This window comes from Spodoptera frugiperda, chromosome 7, assembly GCF_023101765.2.
Source record: "Spodoptera frugiperda isolate SF20-4 chromosome 7, AGI-APGP_CSIRO_Sfru_2.0, whole genome shotgun sequence".
Taxonomy (NCBI): Eukaryota; Metazoa; Arthropoda; class Insecta; order Lepidoptera; family Noctuidae; genus Spodoptera; species Spodoptera frugiperda.
Genome location: NC_064218.1, coordinates 10247142 through 10262975, shown reverse-complemented (window position 1 = coordinate 10262975; position 15834 = coordinate 10247142). Strand labels below are relative to the sequence as shown.

Here is a 15834-nt window from a genome sequence, read left to right as displayed (position 1 = left end):
TAGGTAGATAATGGCGAATTAAATTAGGCGTGATACTTGTGAAACAGTAGAAAAATATCAATATTTTTTCTTTTTATGATCTAAATCTCCACATTGTAATCTCAGATAGAATAAACATTTTGACAGGTGACTTGCCAATAAATGTATTTTGTAATGGCGCATTGGCCACAAACAGGTATTATGATGATGTCACACAATTATTGTCAAAATGCCAATTTCATGCTTAAATAGAGACAAAAATAAAAAAGAAACAACAGAATGTTTGAATTTACTATTATTCGATATACTGCTAAATTCTACCCATAAACAATCATTTGCTATCCATAACATATAGAGCAATGAATTTACCCATTTTGTCAATGTCAGAGATTGTCAAATTTATGAACAGTAACTGATAATTTTAAATTCAAAGAAACTTGGTCAGTTATTTTAATATTTAATTATTTATTTAATTTGATGGTCAGTGGGTCGTTTTGGCGTCGGATTTTGATGGACTATTCCAGTCTAGTTACATTCTCTTTGGATTTGGATCATTTGTTTTACAGCGTCGCATGTTAGTTTGCTGATTGTAGATCTGCTTCATTGTTATATTCAGTGTAGTGTCTCCATATATTTGTGTGAACATTGTGATAATTTTCAAAACATAAACAATATCTAATTAATAACAATAAAATTCAATAATGAAGAGAAGTGAAATGTTCGCATTATAGGACATACATGAAATTTTGATTCAATAATTAATTTGAAATATTTATAGTGATATTAGCAGTTTATTGCCATGAATCCTGCATTACATGTTGAAGTTGTGCAAAAATCTCAAAGCCGAGCCAGTAAGGACTATGTTATGGAACTTGTACGTAGTTTTTTAATGAATTTTGTATCTTTGACACCTGGCGTTATTTTATCTGGATCTGATCTGGAAGACAATGCTGAACTGAAAGAACATGTTCAAATGATAACGTTTTGTGATATAGAACATGATAGTGAAGTTCTAGTGACTGAAACTGAACTTAAGTATCATGTCTTTAGACTGGATGCATTTGGTGCTGAAACTGACACGATGACCGATGCCAGTACAGGGGAAGAGTTTGCAGCAGCTGACGTCTGGTCATTGCCCAGTCAAGAGTTCCACGGGCTGTGGGAGAGTCTCATTTATGATACCAAATTAAAAGAGGATACCGTTCGATTTGTGGAAACTGCGTTTGAGTTTGCTGATCGGGGTGTAGACCCTAACATAATTGGCTGGAACCGAGTAGTGTTGTTGCATGGTCCACCTGGTACTGGCAAGACTAGCTTGTGTCGCGCACTTGCTCAAAAACTGTCAGTGCGTCTCGCCGATCGATTTCCGAGAGCCCGTCTTGTAGAAATAAATGCACACGGGCTGTTTTCCAAATGGTTCGCAGAAAGCGGAAAGTTAGTAGCAAGACTGTTCGAGCGGCTCGATGAGATCGTCTCGGACCGGAGGCTGTTAGCCTGTGTGCTCGTCGACGAAGTGGAGTCGTTGGCACACGCGCGTCGCGCCGCGCTCTCCGGTCTCGAGCCGTCTGACTCTATCCGCGCCGTGAACGCGCTCCTCACTCAGCTGGATCGGCTGCGACGGCGGCCCAACGCACTCGTGCTCACCACGTCCAACGTGACGGGCGCCATCGACGTGGCGTTCGTGGACCGCGCCGATATCAAGCGACGCGTGGGCCCTCCGTCGGCACGAGCCGCGTACGAGATCTTGCGCGGCTGCTGCGCGGAGCTGATGGGGCGCGGGCTGGTGGCGCCGCGCGAGCCCGTGTTCGCGCTGCGCGTGCTGGAGGGCGCGCGCTTCGCTGACAGCGAGCCGGCGCGCGCCAGCCTGCAGCTGTGGGCCGTGGCGCGCGCGGCGGCGGACGCGGCCGTGTCGGGGCGCGCGCTGCGCCGCCTGCCCTTCCTGGCGCGGGCGCTGCACGCGCGCCGAGCGGTGCCCGACCTGCCGAGCTTCGTCAGCGCGTTGGCGGCAGCGCTGCGAGACCACTTGGCCGATGCCGCCGAATTAGATGACGCCACGACTGTGCCTACATAACTCATTACCTACTTACTTTACTATTAGAAATAAATATTATTGTAATAATAATTTTATATGCTGCTAAGGACTACAGAAATCTGTACGGATCCTAGTCAAAGTTTTTTATTCTAATTAAATGTATATTTCAAATAAATGTAACTTAAGTAAAATCTTATATTAGTTTTCTTGATTTTCATCATTATGTATTTTCAGCAGTCTGATAAATCTGAGCCTTTACAATGAACCATCGAAAATATAAATATTACGATGTAACTTGTCTAATGTACGTAATAAGGAATGATATTGATCTCCTTTACTTCAGAGATTAACGAGACTGCTTTACTAAAAAAATGTTGTTGTTTGATATTAGCTATTGCCACTTCATCCGTGTGGAGTAATAACTTCTGGCAGAATCTATTACAATTTTACAAACTTATACTACAAGTTTGTCTAAAATTTTGCATGAATATTACAATAAATTTTGGTAAATCCATGCAGTATGCAGGCAAAAATTCTAAAAACTATATTTTATATTCTAAACGAGAGATAAATTGTATTATTTTACGTTCACATTTTCGTAATTATATAAACTGACAGAAGTCACTGGGAATAAGTCAGCAATAACGCGCTCTGGAATCGGAGAGTGAGGACATTGCCTCACGGTTCGCCAAAGCTCGAGCTACTTTCGAGCAGCTGACGGCCTCAGCTGCCCAGAGTCCAGCAATACTTTGCCTGACCCGCACTAGCGACCACTCGATCAATGAGGCGGGCTCGAAAAATTCTGCATTACAGGAGCATAGCTACAACAATTTAGTAAGATGCACTACTTTTTACCCGACTGCGCCAGAAGGAGGGTATAGTAGTTTTTCGAGTGTATGTATGTATGTATGTATAATTGTTTGGCACGCTTTGCAGCCTTAATGGCTTGATGGATTTTGGCTTGAAATTATATAAACTGTCGTTAGATTCGTATTTATAGTACTGTGAGAGTGACACTGGATATATCAAAATAATAAAACAAAATGGCGGATTTTTGGCGCCAAATTCGAATATTTCTCACTCTCTAGCCTAAACGGCTTGATGGATTTTGACTTGAGAGGTGTCGTTAGATTCGTATTTACTGTGAGAGTGACACTAGATATATCAAAATGAAAAAATAATAAAACTAAAAATAAATAAATACTTAAATAAAAGTAATTTAAAAAACTAAAAAACCCGACTGCATTTCTTTAATAATATGAAAATGAAAAACCCTAAAACAAGAAAGTCATCGTAAAATTAAAGCAGTCGGGACCCATTCTAGAAAGCCAGCCGTATGTGCCTCACTAAGTCTTCATATTTAAAGAAACGCAGTCGGGTTTTTTATTTAGTTTTTTAAATTACTTTTATTTATTAATTTTTGTTTGATCAGCCGACGTATAATTCTTTTCAAAATAATATGCTGAGTTTTAAACCGAGAAGAAACGTCTCTTAAAGTTATTTTATTGCACCAACTACTGCACGCGCCGCAACTGACGTTCATACAGCTCGTAGCTCTCCAAAGTACGTCAAGCTGTATATTTTCTTCTACTGATAAAAAAAAACGATAGTAAGGATAAAGTGAGGAGTCAGAGTCCATAAAAATAAAACATGTACAAGGTACATATATCGTCGAAACAATGAATGAAATATAATGATTAAATATATTATATTGAAAAGTCATAATTGTATGCTTAAACCGAGGTAAATACCCCACGGCATAACGTGCATCGTTAAAAGCTAATTTCCTTGAATAACTGGTAAAAACGTCTCTCATGGCGGCGCACAGGCCGATAGCGATTTCAAAACAAAATAATTATTATTCTGCGATTATCATTGCGATTGTATTGCCATTGACTTATTTATTAATAAAGCCTTAAGAACAGTCAGACTTAAAATAATATTTACTTTATATAGTAAAATAAAAGATACATAAATTACTTTTAACAACATTTTATTTTAGATATTTTAGTCGAATACTGCGATACTAATTTCAAGACTTTCGTGTTGAATTTCTCTATATGTCTAAGAATTTCTCTCCCTTCTCTAGGCAATGAAAAAATAAGAAACAACAAATCAGTCAGTCAGAGCAAAATGATCAGGCCGTTAGTGTGTAACGTTACCAATCGACCGATCGTAGAATAGCCACGTTGACGTCGATCGAGCTGCTTGAACTTTGTATTTCTTTTTACTGTATCAACGTTGACCGATTACCTACATCGATCGGTAATTGATCGGTATCCGCTGAGAAAGGTAGCTTTCTCTGCAATCGATCAGCATCGACAGATGTGAATCAATCGATTGGTGCAGTAACACCCTCTGTAACTGTTTCTGTTGTGCGTATAGCTTGTAATTAAAAACATTTGAATGTGATTATAGTTCTGTTGCAGTTAAAAATAGGTCCTAGATCAATTCTTAGATTCTCTCAGACCGACCCATAGATTTCGGATAAGTTAGGTTAGTTAGGTAAAGGGTATTGATCCGGGCGGGTCACCGGCCGATGATCCACAGCATGTTGAGTCCGGCGCGGCCGAGATGCAGGCGGCGCAGCGCGGGCGGGTCGCTGCGCGCGGCGGCGGCCAGGAACAGCAGCAGCGTGTGCAGCAGGTTGTTGCGGCCGCGCGCCGGCTCCACGGTCTCGTCGCCCAGCACCAGCGCGTAGTGCGGCGGCCGCGGCGCCACGCAGCGCACGGCCAGCGCGCCCGGCCCGCGCGGCGGCAGCGCGGGCGCGCGCGACACGTGCGCGGCGCTGAAGGGGCGCGCGCAGCCCGCGGCCGGCAGCGCGGCGTCCAGGTACGTGGCCAGCAGGTGCATGACGAGCTCGGCGTCCGTGGGCTTGCTGTCGTCCCAGTCCGAGCCGCCGCCGTTCCAGCGGTACGCGCTCAGGCAGCCGCCGCGCGCCAGCTCTGCACCGGGGACGTACATAATGACATCGAGTTACCAATAATGATAACGGAGACACATACATTACTGGACATAATGAATATAATTAACTAACCTAACAATATCTCATAAACATTGACATTTAAGACATAATATTAACTTCAATCATCACATAAATTGGCAGCATGTTGGTCCGGCTCCACTGGACACTCGCTCACACTAGACAATGCTCTAATACGATCACTAGTTACACGTTAAATTAAAGTATTAATTTATTCCAATGTAGTCTAGGGATCCTGTGGCATCAAGCAGTTATTTTTTTTATTTGAAAAAATAAATTAAAGATTATTTTTTATTTGTATAGAAGCATTATTTCAAAATTGTAAGTGTGCATATGTAATATGTGGGCACTATGTTTGAAACAACCCGCTTTTTTATTTTATATTCTTTACAAATTGGTTTTATTGTCCCATAGTTTTGACATCGCGTCGTATTGTCGTTACATTGTTCCTACATATATATACAATAGGTAAATGATCAAATAATGTATCAGAGATATTGTAAAAAACATTTTTTGAAAAGAGTAACGAATGGAGTTTCTTGCTCGTTCTTCTCCATTCGAAGCTACACTTTGGAACGAGCGCCTAGCTTCACTGACAGACAGACTGATGGACAATTCAATTTGACGTTTCAAAAGTGCCTAATTTAGGATTAATTGAAATAAATGCTTTGACTTTGTACTTTGTACTTTGAATACAAAATGCTACCTGAGAATACCTATTGAGAACTTTCGATAATAATCGAATAAACATTCTGCAATATTGCGTCGATGGAAAGGTAGCACATGGTGTTTCCTACGGAGTTCAAAATAACCTGCAGACTGATACCATATGTTTAGGTGGAAAACAAAGATATTTTATAAAATTACATAAGAACCTACCTAATGATTGAATAATTACGACTGCAAGAAATCCGCATTGAAACTTGTCAATTTTATATCATCTGCCTATGTACAATGGAATGCAATAGACTATTGAGTAAACATCGCGCGTTCGGTGTGGCGCCCGAATCGTGCGTCTTTATGAGTTGTAAGTCTTTATTTTACGAACTCTGTTTTTTTTAAACTTACATTTTATAAACTTGGTTCGTTCCCATGGTCGTAGTGATGTACGAAATTAAGCGAAACAAATAGTGTTGGGAGATTTTTAATCTGCTTTTCTGACATGTCACTAGATTTGGTTTAGTGAAATGCGGCTCGTACCTCGGATACGCTGCACGACGTAGCGCTGGTCCGCGAAGGGCTCGAGGTAGGCCAGCAGCGCCGGCAGCGACTGCAGCGCCGACTGCGGCGCGGCGGCCGCGGCGGCCCGCAGGCGCTCCACGCTGGCGCCGCCCAGGCGCGCCTCCAGCCCGGCCGCCGCCAGCGCCTCGTCCGCCGCCTCCATCTCGCGCACCAGCCGCTGCAGGATGGTGACGTGCAGCCACAGGCGCAGGTTGAGGTTCCACTGCTCCAGGCGCTGCGGGTCCAGGTGCAGGCGCCGCCACACGTGCGGGGAGTGCGCCGCCGGCGCGTCGTCCGCGCCCGCCGCCGCCGCCGGCGCCGACAGCTGGTAGTACCCGGCGCCGCAGCCGCCGCTCGTGGCCCAGCTCGACGCCGCCGGCTCCGGCCGCAGCCGCTCCGAGTAGCCCCTGCGCCGACGCACGTCGTGCTCGATTAATAGCTCGATAGAGGGCGACGAGTGTAGCGACCAACTTAGAACTCGTAACTCACCTTAGATATGCAGCTAGACTGTTGGAGTCCGCGATGAACTGGTCGGGAGAGGATCGGTCGACGCGCGGCGAGGCGGGAGACGGCGGCGACGGCGGCGGCGACGCGTCGGCACGCCACACGCGGCGCGGCGACAGCGACACGTCGGCGTCAGCCGTGCAGTCCGCGGGCGCGGGACGTGGGGGCGCGCGGCGGGGCGCAGCGGAAGGCGGGGGCGCGGGGCGCGCGCGCGCCAGGCGCAGGCCGTGCTGCAGGGCGTTGGCCGCCAGCACGGCGGCGCAGCACAGCTCCACGTAGTGCAGCGGGGACGTGTAGCCCGGACACTTGTAGCACCTGAACCATTCGTTTCAAATATTTTACTGACTTCATACACAGTTTATACTCGATTATATCGACACGACACACTAAATAAAATTAGATAAATAACATTTACGATGGTCAAATCAAAAAGTAACCCTACATAAACATATTAACTATGCAAGAACTGAAATATGTGTATGTAACTATGTATGCTAGTATCATATATTTACTTTTATATATATCTGTCAAGTAAAATCAGCTAGTCTCCAGAAATAGAGGTTTAATTTAAACAATTATTTGTGTGTTGGATAGGACATTTATCCAGGAAAGCTATAAAATAAAACATCACACTACAATCAACAGGAGCCAAGATGCAGGTGACACCACACTGGAGTCGCCAGTCCCCAACAGAACTAAACACTAATAGTAAATTATAAAGAGGAAAGTCTGTTTACTTTTATAATTTTGAAACTATACTATATACTATAATACTATAATATATACTATAATAATATTATAAAGCTGAAGAGTTTGTTTGTTTGATTGTTTGTTTGAATGCGCTAATCTCCGGAATTACTGGTCCGATTTGAATAATTCTTTTTGTGTTGGGTAGTGCATTTATCGAGGAAGGCTATAGGCTATAAGCTATCACGCTGTGACCAATAGGAGCTAAGCAGAGCGGGTGAAACCGCGCGGAAGTAGCTAGTGTAATAATAAACTTACAACTAATCAACCTCTCATTGACCACTGAGTTCATACTGTACACATATTAGGAAAACAGTAAGAAACATTAATAAATTAAGTAATATTAAATGAAATACCAATTACAATTATTGTCAAATGCTGGTTTTAAAGGTGTTGTGATAAGGAATTATCCAACAACAGGGCATTTAAAATATGCCATACTCAATTAAATAATTAAAATTTCAAAATATTGGGACTTTAATGTTAGTACCTATACAATAATGATGTTCCATATATTGCAGGAATGCTGTGGACTCAGAGAACACTTATATTTAAGGCTTCCAATGATTCCATAGACAACTACTACATACAGCTGATGGCTTTATTTGTTTGTTAAAACACACTAGTTACTAGAACTGCTGCAAGTTAAATAATACTTTTTATGTAGGATAGTCCAGTTATAGACAAAGGCTATATGCTACATACAATAACCTTAGATCAGTAGGAACCCAGCAGCGACTGAAAATGCGGCAGTAGCTAGTTTATTATATGGCAAGCAACTCCACTTACAGGTCATATGCAAACACCAACAGTAAGGCTATGTTCACGAGGATCCATTTCAGGGAGGTCGATCTCTTCCTGTTGGCATAGTTCAGGTCTATGGTGTGCTGCACCAGCCTGGACGGGGGACTCATACACCTGCAATAGTCACACACGTTAAAACCGTTTCAGATAAAATGTTTCATGTAATGCTTGTTTATAATACGAAAGTGAAAGAGCACCGAACACGCTAACATCTCTAGTAAATTGTAAAATTTTGGACCGGCTTTGAAAGTGAACATGCTGACGAGACTTGAATAACAAGTACAGAACTTAAACAGTTTCGACAAAAACCATCAATGCAGAACTAGGCAAAAGACTATAATAATTAGTGAAAACATAAGTACTTACATAGTGTTTCTTCTTCTCTGTGGTTAATGGTATTATAAGTAATATCAAAACATGTCCCCTACTTTAATAAATGATCAACAACAACATAACCTACAAAACTGTTTGTTAAAAAAATACAAGCAAGACCTTATGTCAAAATTATTGTCAATTTGTACATACTATTACACAGATTACACTAAATACGAAATAAACTTTGGTAGAAACGTAGACTGAGACGTATACTCTGTCTACGATTTAAAAATATCAGTTTTATTTTCTCTACACACTACTATGTTTCACCACAGATTCACAATCCCATAGAAACAGTTCGTTCAGTGAGTTTATATCAATATATTGACTATGGGTGACCGGTGAAGGATCATTTCCGAGATTTTTGCGGATTGGGTGGTATTTCATTTTTTAACGTTGATAAGTGTGCGTTTGGCCATTAACCCGCTTACTGCTAGGACGGCGAAGCGAAGATGTAAACAGAAACCTTACTCTGACCTTGAAACTTGAAAAGACCTGGGAAGTATTTCATAGGAAAAATTTTATTACCAAAATTGACTAGTAATGCTGAGTGGGTATTCTATTGTACTTTGGAAACATTATTTTTGTTATTAGAGGACAAGACTGGTTGTTTCTTTCATTTGTTATTTGAAAGTTACGTCGTACGTCAAAGTCTGCATTAAACTTCCTCTACGTAACTTTTAAAAAATCGTGATTTTAATTTTTATATTACAATTTTATTATTTTCTCCTAATTTGTTCTAATAATATAAATAATTGAAAAAAATTATACAAAAATGCCTCGAGAATGTATTTTATAATCTTGCGACATCTGGCTTGAGAACCAATCTCGTGAGATTAACAATCAAGTTTTCGAGGACGCAGAATATCTGTCATAAATGACAACTGGTAAAATTAACATAAATTACTTCAGTCAAACTGATATTTGTCAAAAACCGTGTCAAAATGATTCTATTCTATTTTTGTTAATGGCTCATCAGATAAAAATAACATTTTTCAAAGTAACTTCTGACGAAATAACATCTCTTAAATATATCATCTGTCAAAACGACCGCTGTCCAATTGACATCTGGCAAAATAGACATATGTCGTCATAAATGACAACCATCAAAAATTGTTGCTATCAAAATTGCAATAAGACAATATTGACATCTAAAAACTTACTTCTATATTTAATGATATTTCTATAAAAGAACATATGTCTAACATTAAATTTGTCAAAAAACACATTCTTTCAAAATTATATCAGTCAAAAATAATACACGTATAAAGAACATTCGTTAAAATTGGATATCCATGAAAAATTAACACCTGTAAATAATGTACATCTGTTGGAAGTGACATGTTATAAGTATAAAATGCAATCTGTCAAAAATGGAATCTGTAGAAAATGACGTTAGTGGAGCGCCTGGGGGTTTTCACCTCGGATTAGAGTTACAGTGAATGAATTAATATGATCGATGTGGGATATTGTTTTTTAAACTATAAATTGCAATGTTTACCCAAAAATTTTTTGTGCACTCCATTTTTTTATTGTTTAAACAAATTATTATAAAAAATTAATGTTTGACCATATATTTTCACTTTAAACAGTAATTTTTTTTATTTATATGTTAAATATTACCTGAGTAGACATATAGGAACATTTTTCAAAGATAGTGTTATACCTGTGTATAAAAATAGCAGTATCTCGAACAGGTAGAAAAACGTGGAGGGGAGAGCGGAGCGACAGCTGCTATGTACAATGGAACTTCTTGGCCAGTTTAATTATAAATGAAACGCACTCTATTGTGTACATTGAAAAAAATACGGTAATTAATTATGAGTAATGAAAAGAAAAAAAAAATTATTTGTACAAAATCTGTTTATTTAAATATATTACATTGTTGTCTACATCAAATTTTTTCTTCTACTTCATCTATCTGTATAATAGGTGAAGTATTGGAACAACTATTTCCGCTGCACTGTAAACATGATACACTGCGGTATAAACTACACTCGCGAGCAACCAAATCGACTCAACCTACATGTGCGCATTCGAAGATGTTTTCTTAAAAATATACTGAATTGTTTTTAAAAACCGATATACCATTAGAAAGCTTACAACTTCAGCTTTATATTGGTACCATTATTATAAAAATTGTATCAGTACTTTTTAAAATATTTAACTTAATTCAGCGGATTAGAGTATTTGCTCACTACGACTCCAACAAGTTATAACACAAACTACCCCTATAAAACCTCCACATTAAGGTTAACTTTATCTGTGGCTTATCGAAAGTTGATCGTACACATCTCCGCAAAAACGCTTTATTTTATTAATAAAAATTTTGGATACGACACCAGAAGAAGCCGCTCAAGTCGTTGCTCTACTGGAACAAGGACTAAATCAGCGAAGAGTTGCTGCTCATCTGAGTTTGAGCCAATCTGCAGTATCAAGAGGGTACAGGTAGTATCAAGATACTAGTGCCTTCAATCGAAGACCAAGAATAAGCCGCCACCGGTCCACCTCGGAGAGTTCTCGGGCAAATTGAATGCGCGCTTGCCGATGGCGGGTCGTCAATTTCGGGCCTGTGGTAGGCCGTTTAGGGGTGAGATTGGCTTCCTTCAACCATCTCCGTACTGTCCACTCGCTGACAGCCACTCTTCGAACTCTTCTGAGTTCCTGTTGAACATCGACACCGGTTAAGTGACGATTGCGTAGTGAAGTTGAAATAATAAAACGGTCGTCTCTCTCCGAGGTGGACCGATGGCGGCTTATTCTTGGTCTTCGATTGAAGGCACTAGTATCTTGATACTACCTGTACCCTCTTGATACTGCTCAAACTCAGATGAGCAGCAACTCTTCGCTGACTTAGTCCTTGTTCCAGTAGAGCAACGACTTGAGCGGCTTCTTCTGGTGTCGTATCCAAAATTTTTATTAATAAAATAAAGCGTTTTTGCGGAGATGTGTACGATCAACTTTCGATAAGCCACAGATAAAGTTAACCTTAATGTGGAGGTTTTATAGGGGTAGTTTGTGTTATAACTTGTTGGAGTCGTAGTGAGCAAATACTCTAATCCGCTGAATTAAGTTAAATATTTTAAAAGTACTGATACAATTTTTATAATAATGGTACCAATATAAAGCTGAAGTTGTAAGCTTTCTAATGGTATATCGGTTTTTAAAAACAATTCAGTATATTTTTAAGAAAACATCTTCGAATGCGCACATGTAGGTTGAGTCGATTTGGTTGCTCGCGAGTGTAGTTTATACCGCAGTGTATCATGTTTACAGTGCAGCGGAAATAGTTGTTCCAATACTTCATCTATTATACAGATAGATGAAGTAGAAGAAAAAATTTGATGTAGACAACCGTGTAATATATTTAAATAGACAGATTTTGTACAAATATATTTTTTTTTTCTTTTCATTAGTCATAATTAATTACCGTATTTTTTTCAATGTACACAATAGAGTGCGTTTCATTTATAATTAAACTGGCCAAGAAGTTCCATTGTACATAGCAGCTGTCGCTCCGCTCTCCCCTCCACGTTTTTCTACCTGTTCGAGATACTGCTATTTTTATACACAGGTATAACACTATCTTTGAAAAATGTTCTCCTATATGTCTACTCAGGTAAGATTTAACATATAAATAAAAAAAAAATACTGTTTAAAGTGAAAATATATGGTCAAACATAATTTTTTTATAATAATTTGTTTAAACAATAAAAAAATGGAGTGCACAAAAAATTTTTGGGTAAACATTGCAATTTATAGTTTAAAAAACAATATCCCACATCGATCATATTAATTCATTCACTGTAACTCTAATCCGAGGTTTTACGGTTTTGAATGCTCCAGGCACTCCACTACGTATAAAATCACAATTTCACAAGTCAAGAGACATCTGTAAAAATGGACATAAGTCATTAAAACTAGTGTCAAAATAAATCGTCTACAAATAAATGAAAAATAAGCCTGAGAAATGAGAGAGATAATAAGAATGAGTAAGAAAATAAAAATAAGCATGAAAATAATATGGAATAAGAATAAAAAATAAAATAACCATCAGAATACGAATGAAATTTAAAATAAGAATGAGAATGGGAATAGGAATAGGAATGAGAAAGGGAAAGGGAAAGGGAAAGGGAAGACGGAAAGGGAAAGGGAAAGGGAAAGGGAAAGGGAAAGGGAAAGGGAAAGGGAAAGGGAAAGGGAAAGGGAAAGGGAAAGGGAAAGGGAAAGGGAAAGGGAAAGGGAAAGGGAAAGGGAAAGGGAAAGGGAAAGGGAAAGGGAAAGGGAAAGGGAAAGGGAAAGGGAAAGGGAAAGGGAAAGGGAAAGGGAAAGGGAAAGGGAAAGGAAAGGGAAAGGGAAAGGGGAAAGGAAAGGAAAGGGAAAGGGAAAGGGAAAGGGAAAGGGAAAGGGAAAGGGAAAGGGAAAGGAAAGGGAAGGGAAAGGGAAAGGGAAAGGGAAAGGGAAAGGGAAAGGGAAAGGGAAAGGGAAAGGGAAAGGGAAAGGGAAAGGGAAAGGAAAGGGAAAGGGAAAGGGAAAGGGAAAGGGAAAGGGAAAGGGAAAGGGAAAGGGAAAGGGAAAGGGGGAAAGGGAAAGGGAAAGGGAAAGGGAAAGGGAAAGGGAAAGGGAAAGGGAAAGGGAAAGGGAAAGGGAAAGGGAAAGGGAAAGGGAAAGGGAAAGGGAAAGTCTACCGCCGGCCTCGCTACCGTCGAGGCGATCCGGCCAGTACTCGACGACTGGCTCGGGAGGAAGCACGGCTCCCTGTCGTTCAGGGTGACGCAGGTGCTATCGGGGCACGGATGCTTCGGCAAGTACCTGTGCCGCATAGACAGGGAGCCGGACGCTCGGTGCCACCACTGCGTCCATTGCGGGGAGGACACGGCGCAACACACGCTCGCCGAGTGTGTAGCTTGGGAGGAGCAGCGCCGTGTCCTCACAAACGAAATAGGAGGCGATCTGTCGCTGCCGGCCGTCGTACGCAAGATGGTCGACAGCGCGGAGTCGTGGGACGCGGTGGTGTCCTTCTGCGAGGACGTGATATCGCAGAAGGAAACGGCGGAGCGGGAGAGGGATATCTCGACTCCCCTCCCCGCCCGCAGTAGGCGCACCGGGCGCAGGAGAAGGGCGGACAACGCCCTCTTCCAGCCCCCATGAATGGGTCCATGGACCCGAGGTGATGGCGTGCGCGGGTGTCGGCGCGCGCCTCCGAGACGATGCACGGGGTAGTCCAAACTTACCTACCCCGTGCAAGAGATGAGGTCAGGGCGGACCTGGCCGGCATGTGATGTGGGGCTGCGGACGAATCTGGACTCCAAGGCCCCCCCGGGCGGACGATCACGTGCTGATAGTTAGGTTAGGTTAGGTTAGGTCAGGTTAGGTTAGGTTAGGTTAGGTTAGGTTTTTTTTTTTTTTTTTTTTTTTTTTTTTTTTTATATATATTATACAGCAGGAGGGAAAATCCTCATGGAGACTCACACCTCCCCACTAGTAGAGAGGTGTGAGTACTGCCGGACTCTTACCGGCTAAAAACCCTCCTGCTGTTTCCGAAACCCCTGACATGGTCAAGGCCTGTGTTTACATAAATAACATTTTTAACATTTCTTTCTTTACAAAGTGCAGAGTAAGTAACAAAGTAGTTCTTTCTTAACAATTGATATTAAATTACTAGTGTTATTTGATTATATTATAATTATTTGTTATCACAATCAGAATAATTATGTCTTAAGTACATTTTTTGCTATGTTTTGTTTTTTGCAATTACTTGACTGATGACATGTTTACAGAAGTCAAGTACTACATTTCTCGTCTTGGCCTTCTTTATATGCTCGTGAATATCTTGTGGACTAAACTTCTCTCCTTCCAGGCGCTGTTCGACCTCATGTCTGGCACGCGCGTACACCGGACACGCGAATATCACGTGCGGGACAGTCTCCTCCACGGCGGAGTCGCAGAGACACGATGGATTCCCCCGAAGCTTGAAACGATACAAGTATTCGGAGAATCCACCGTGCCCGGTGAACAGCTGGGTGGTGATGCTGCTGGTTTCAATTTTCCTTACAGTGCTATACGCCGCGGCTGCACTGGGGAAGAATATCTTGGTGATTGAGGCGGTGTCACCGGATTTATACCTCGCGTCCCACTCGCTGATCGTGTCCATACGGATTCTCCCTTTGACGAATGAGACGGGGCATCGGTCATAATCCGGCCTCCTCTTCGATCGCAGCGCTGCTTCCTTCGCCAGGTAGTCGGCCCTTTCATTTCCCTCCAAACCTGCGTGGGCTTTTATCCAGAACAAGGAGACTCTTTTATTCTGGGAGGCGCAGTGGCGGAGGGCATTTCTTGTTTCCACTGCCAGAGGATGGGGGGAGGTAGGGTTGGCGACAGTTTGCAGCGCCGCCATCGAGTCACTGAATATGCCGAACGTGGTTTTTTCGCTGTTGAGCGCCTCCCCGGCTGCTCTCTGTAGTGCCAACAGTTCTGCCTGGTAGACGGTGCAGTAGGACGGCAGTACAAGTTTTTCGACTTAATTTCGGTGGCACTATCCCACAAAGATAGCGCCGCGCCGACTTTGCCCTCGATCTTGCTGCCGTCCGTGAAGATTCTCACGTCGTAGTTAAAGGCGTGGTTATTATATTGTTCCTCGTCTACCAGGTTACTGAACTCTATAGTTGTCTGTTCGGCTGGGTGGGGGAAGTCTATCGCACTTGTCATTGTTTCTATGTCCCGATCCCCTAATGCTGAATGGGGCAACCCCCTCTTTGCTTCGTACAGTGAAGCAGCTTCACGCACTCGAAGATCGAGGGGGAGTATCCCCGCCAGCAAGAGGGCCGAGTGCAGGGAGACCGTGCGATGGGCTCTGCAGAGCTTCTGAGCGAAGCCTCTTTGTACCACGTTCAGCTGTTTTCTTATCCCCAGTTTGTTCACGGCTGGCGCCCATACACTCGCGGCGTACAGCACTATAGGTTCGACGGCGGCGGTGTAGATCGAACGCACGACCTCTGGGTGCAGTCCCCAACTCACACGTGCAGATCTGGCAAGGTGCTTGTAAATAGCAATTGCTTTTTTACATGCGCCGGCAACGTGAGAGTTGAAGGTGAGGCCTGCGTCTATCGTCAGTCCCAGTATCTTCACTTCCTTCGACATGCCAATGTCGATCCCGCCCATGGTCAGGCGAGGAGTGTCATACTTTAGC

At 42.1% G+C, this 15834-nt stretch overlaps 3 protein-coding genes across 3 annotated transcripts; 2 read left to right on the top strand and 1 right to left on the bottom strand.

Moving 5' to 3' along the window:
* The first annotated feature begins 353 nt into the window (after window positions 1-353).
* On the top strand, window positions 354-2207 carry LOC118265887 (pachytene checkpoint protein 2 homolog). The gene has a single exon (XM_035579159.2). The coding sequence runs from the start codon at window positions 779-781 to the stop codon at window positions 2048-2050; it is 1272 nt and encodes a 423-aa protein (XP_035435052.2). The 5' UTR covers window positions 354-778; the 3' UTR covers window positions 2051-2207.
* A 1780-nt stretch (window positions 2208-3987) lies between these two features.
* On the bottom strand, window positions 3988-8939 carry LOC118265886 (transmembrane protein 209). Its single transcript, XM_035579158.2, has 5 exons — window positions 8637-8939; window positions 8256-8384; window positions 6705-7034; window positions 6195-6622; window positions 3988-4956 (listed from the first exon to the last, which is right to left on the bottom strand). Coding segments are annotated over exons 1-5 (1305 nt in total). The 5' UTR covers window positions 8639-8939; the 3' UTR covers window positions 3988-4540.
* A 1079-nt stretch (window positions 8940-10018) lies between these two features.
* LOC126910888 (uncharacterized) lies at window positions 10019-13796 on the top strand. The gene is made up of 2 exons (XM_050695091.1): window positions 10019-10039; window positions 13311-13796. The coding sequence occupies exons 1-2, from the start codon at window positions 10019-10021 to the stop codon at window positions 13794-13796; spliced, it is 507 nt and encodes a 168-aa protein (XP_050551048.1).
* The last annotated feature ends 2038 nt before the right edge of the window (window positions 13797-15834 follow it).

What these genes read in the sequence shown, in the direction of transcription:
- LOC118265886 (XM_035579158.2), bottom strand. An exon ending in AGTCTAGCTGCATATCTAAG is followed by an intron (nt 6,623 to 6,704) that starts GTGAGTTACGAG and finishes GCGTCGGCGCAG; the next exon opens with GGGCTACTCGGAGCGGCTGC. An exon ending in CGTCGTGCAGCGTATCCGAG is followed by an intron (nt 4,957 to 6,194) that starts GTACGAGCCGCA and finishes TCCCCGGTGCAG; the next exon opens with AGCTGGCGCGCGGCGGCTGC.
- LOC118265887 (XM_035579159.2), top strand. Translation starts at nt 779, where the DNA reads ATGAATCCTGCATTACATGTTGAAGTTGTGCAAAAATCTCAAAGCCGA.
- LOC126910888 (XM_050695091.1), top strand. Translation starts at nt 10,019, where the DNA reads ATGGAATCTGTAGAAAATGAC. An exon ending in TGGAATCTGTAGAAAATGAC is followed by an intron (nt 10,040 to 13,310) that starts GTTAGTGGAGCG and finishes GGAAAGGGAAAG; the next exon opens with GGAAAGGGAAAGGGAAAGTC.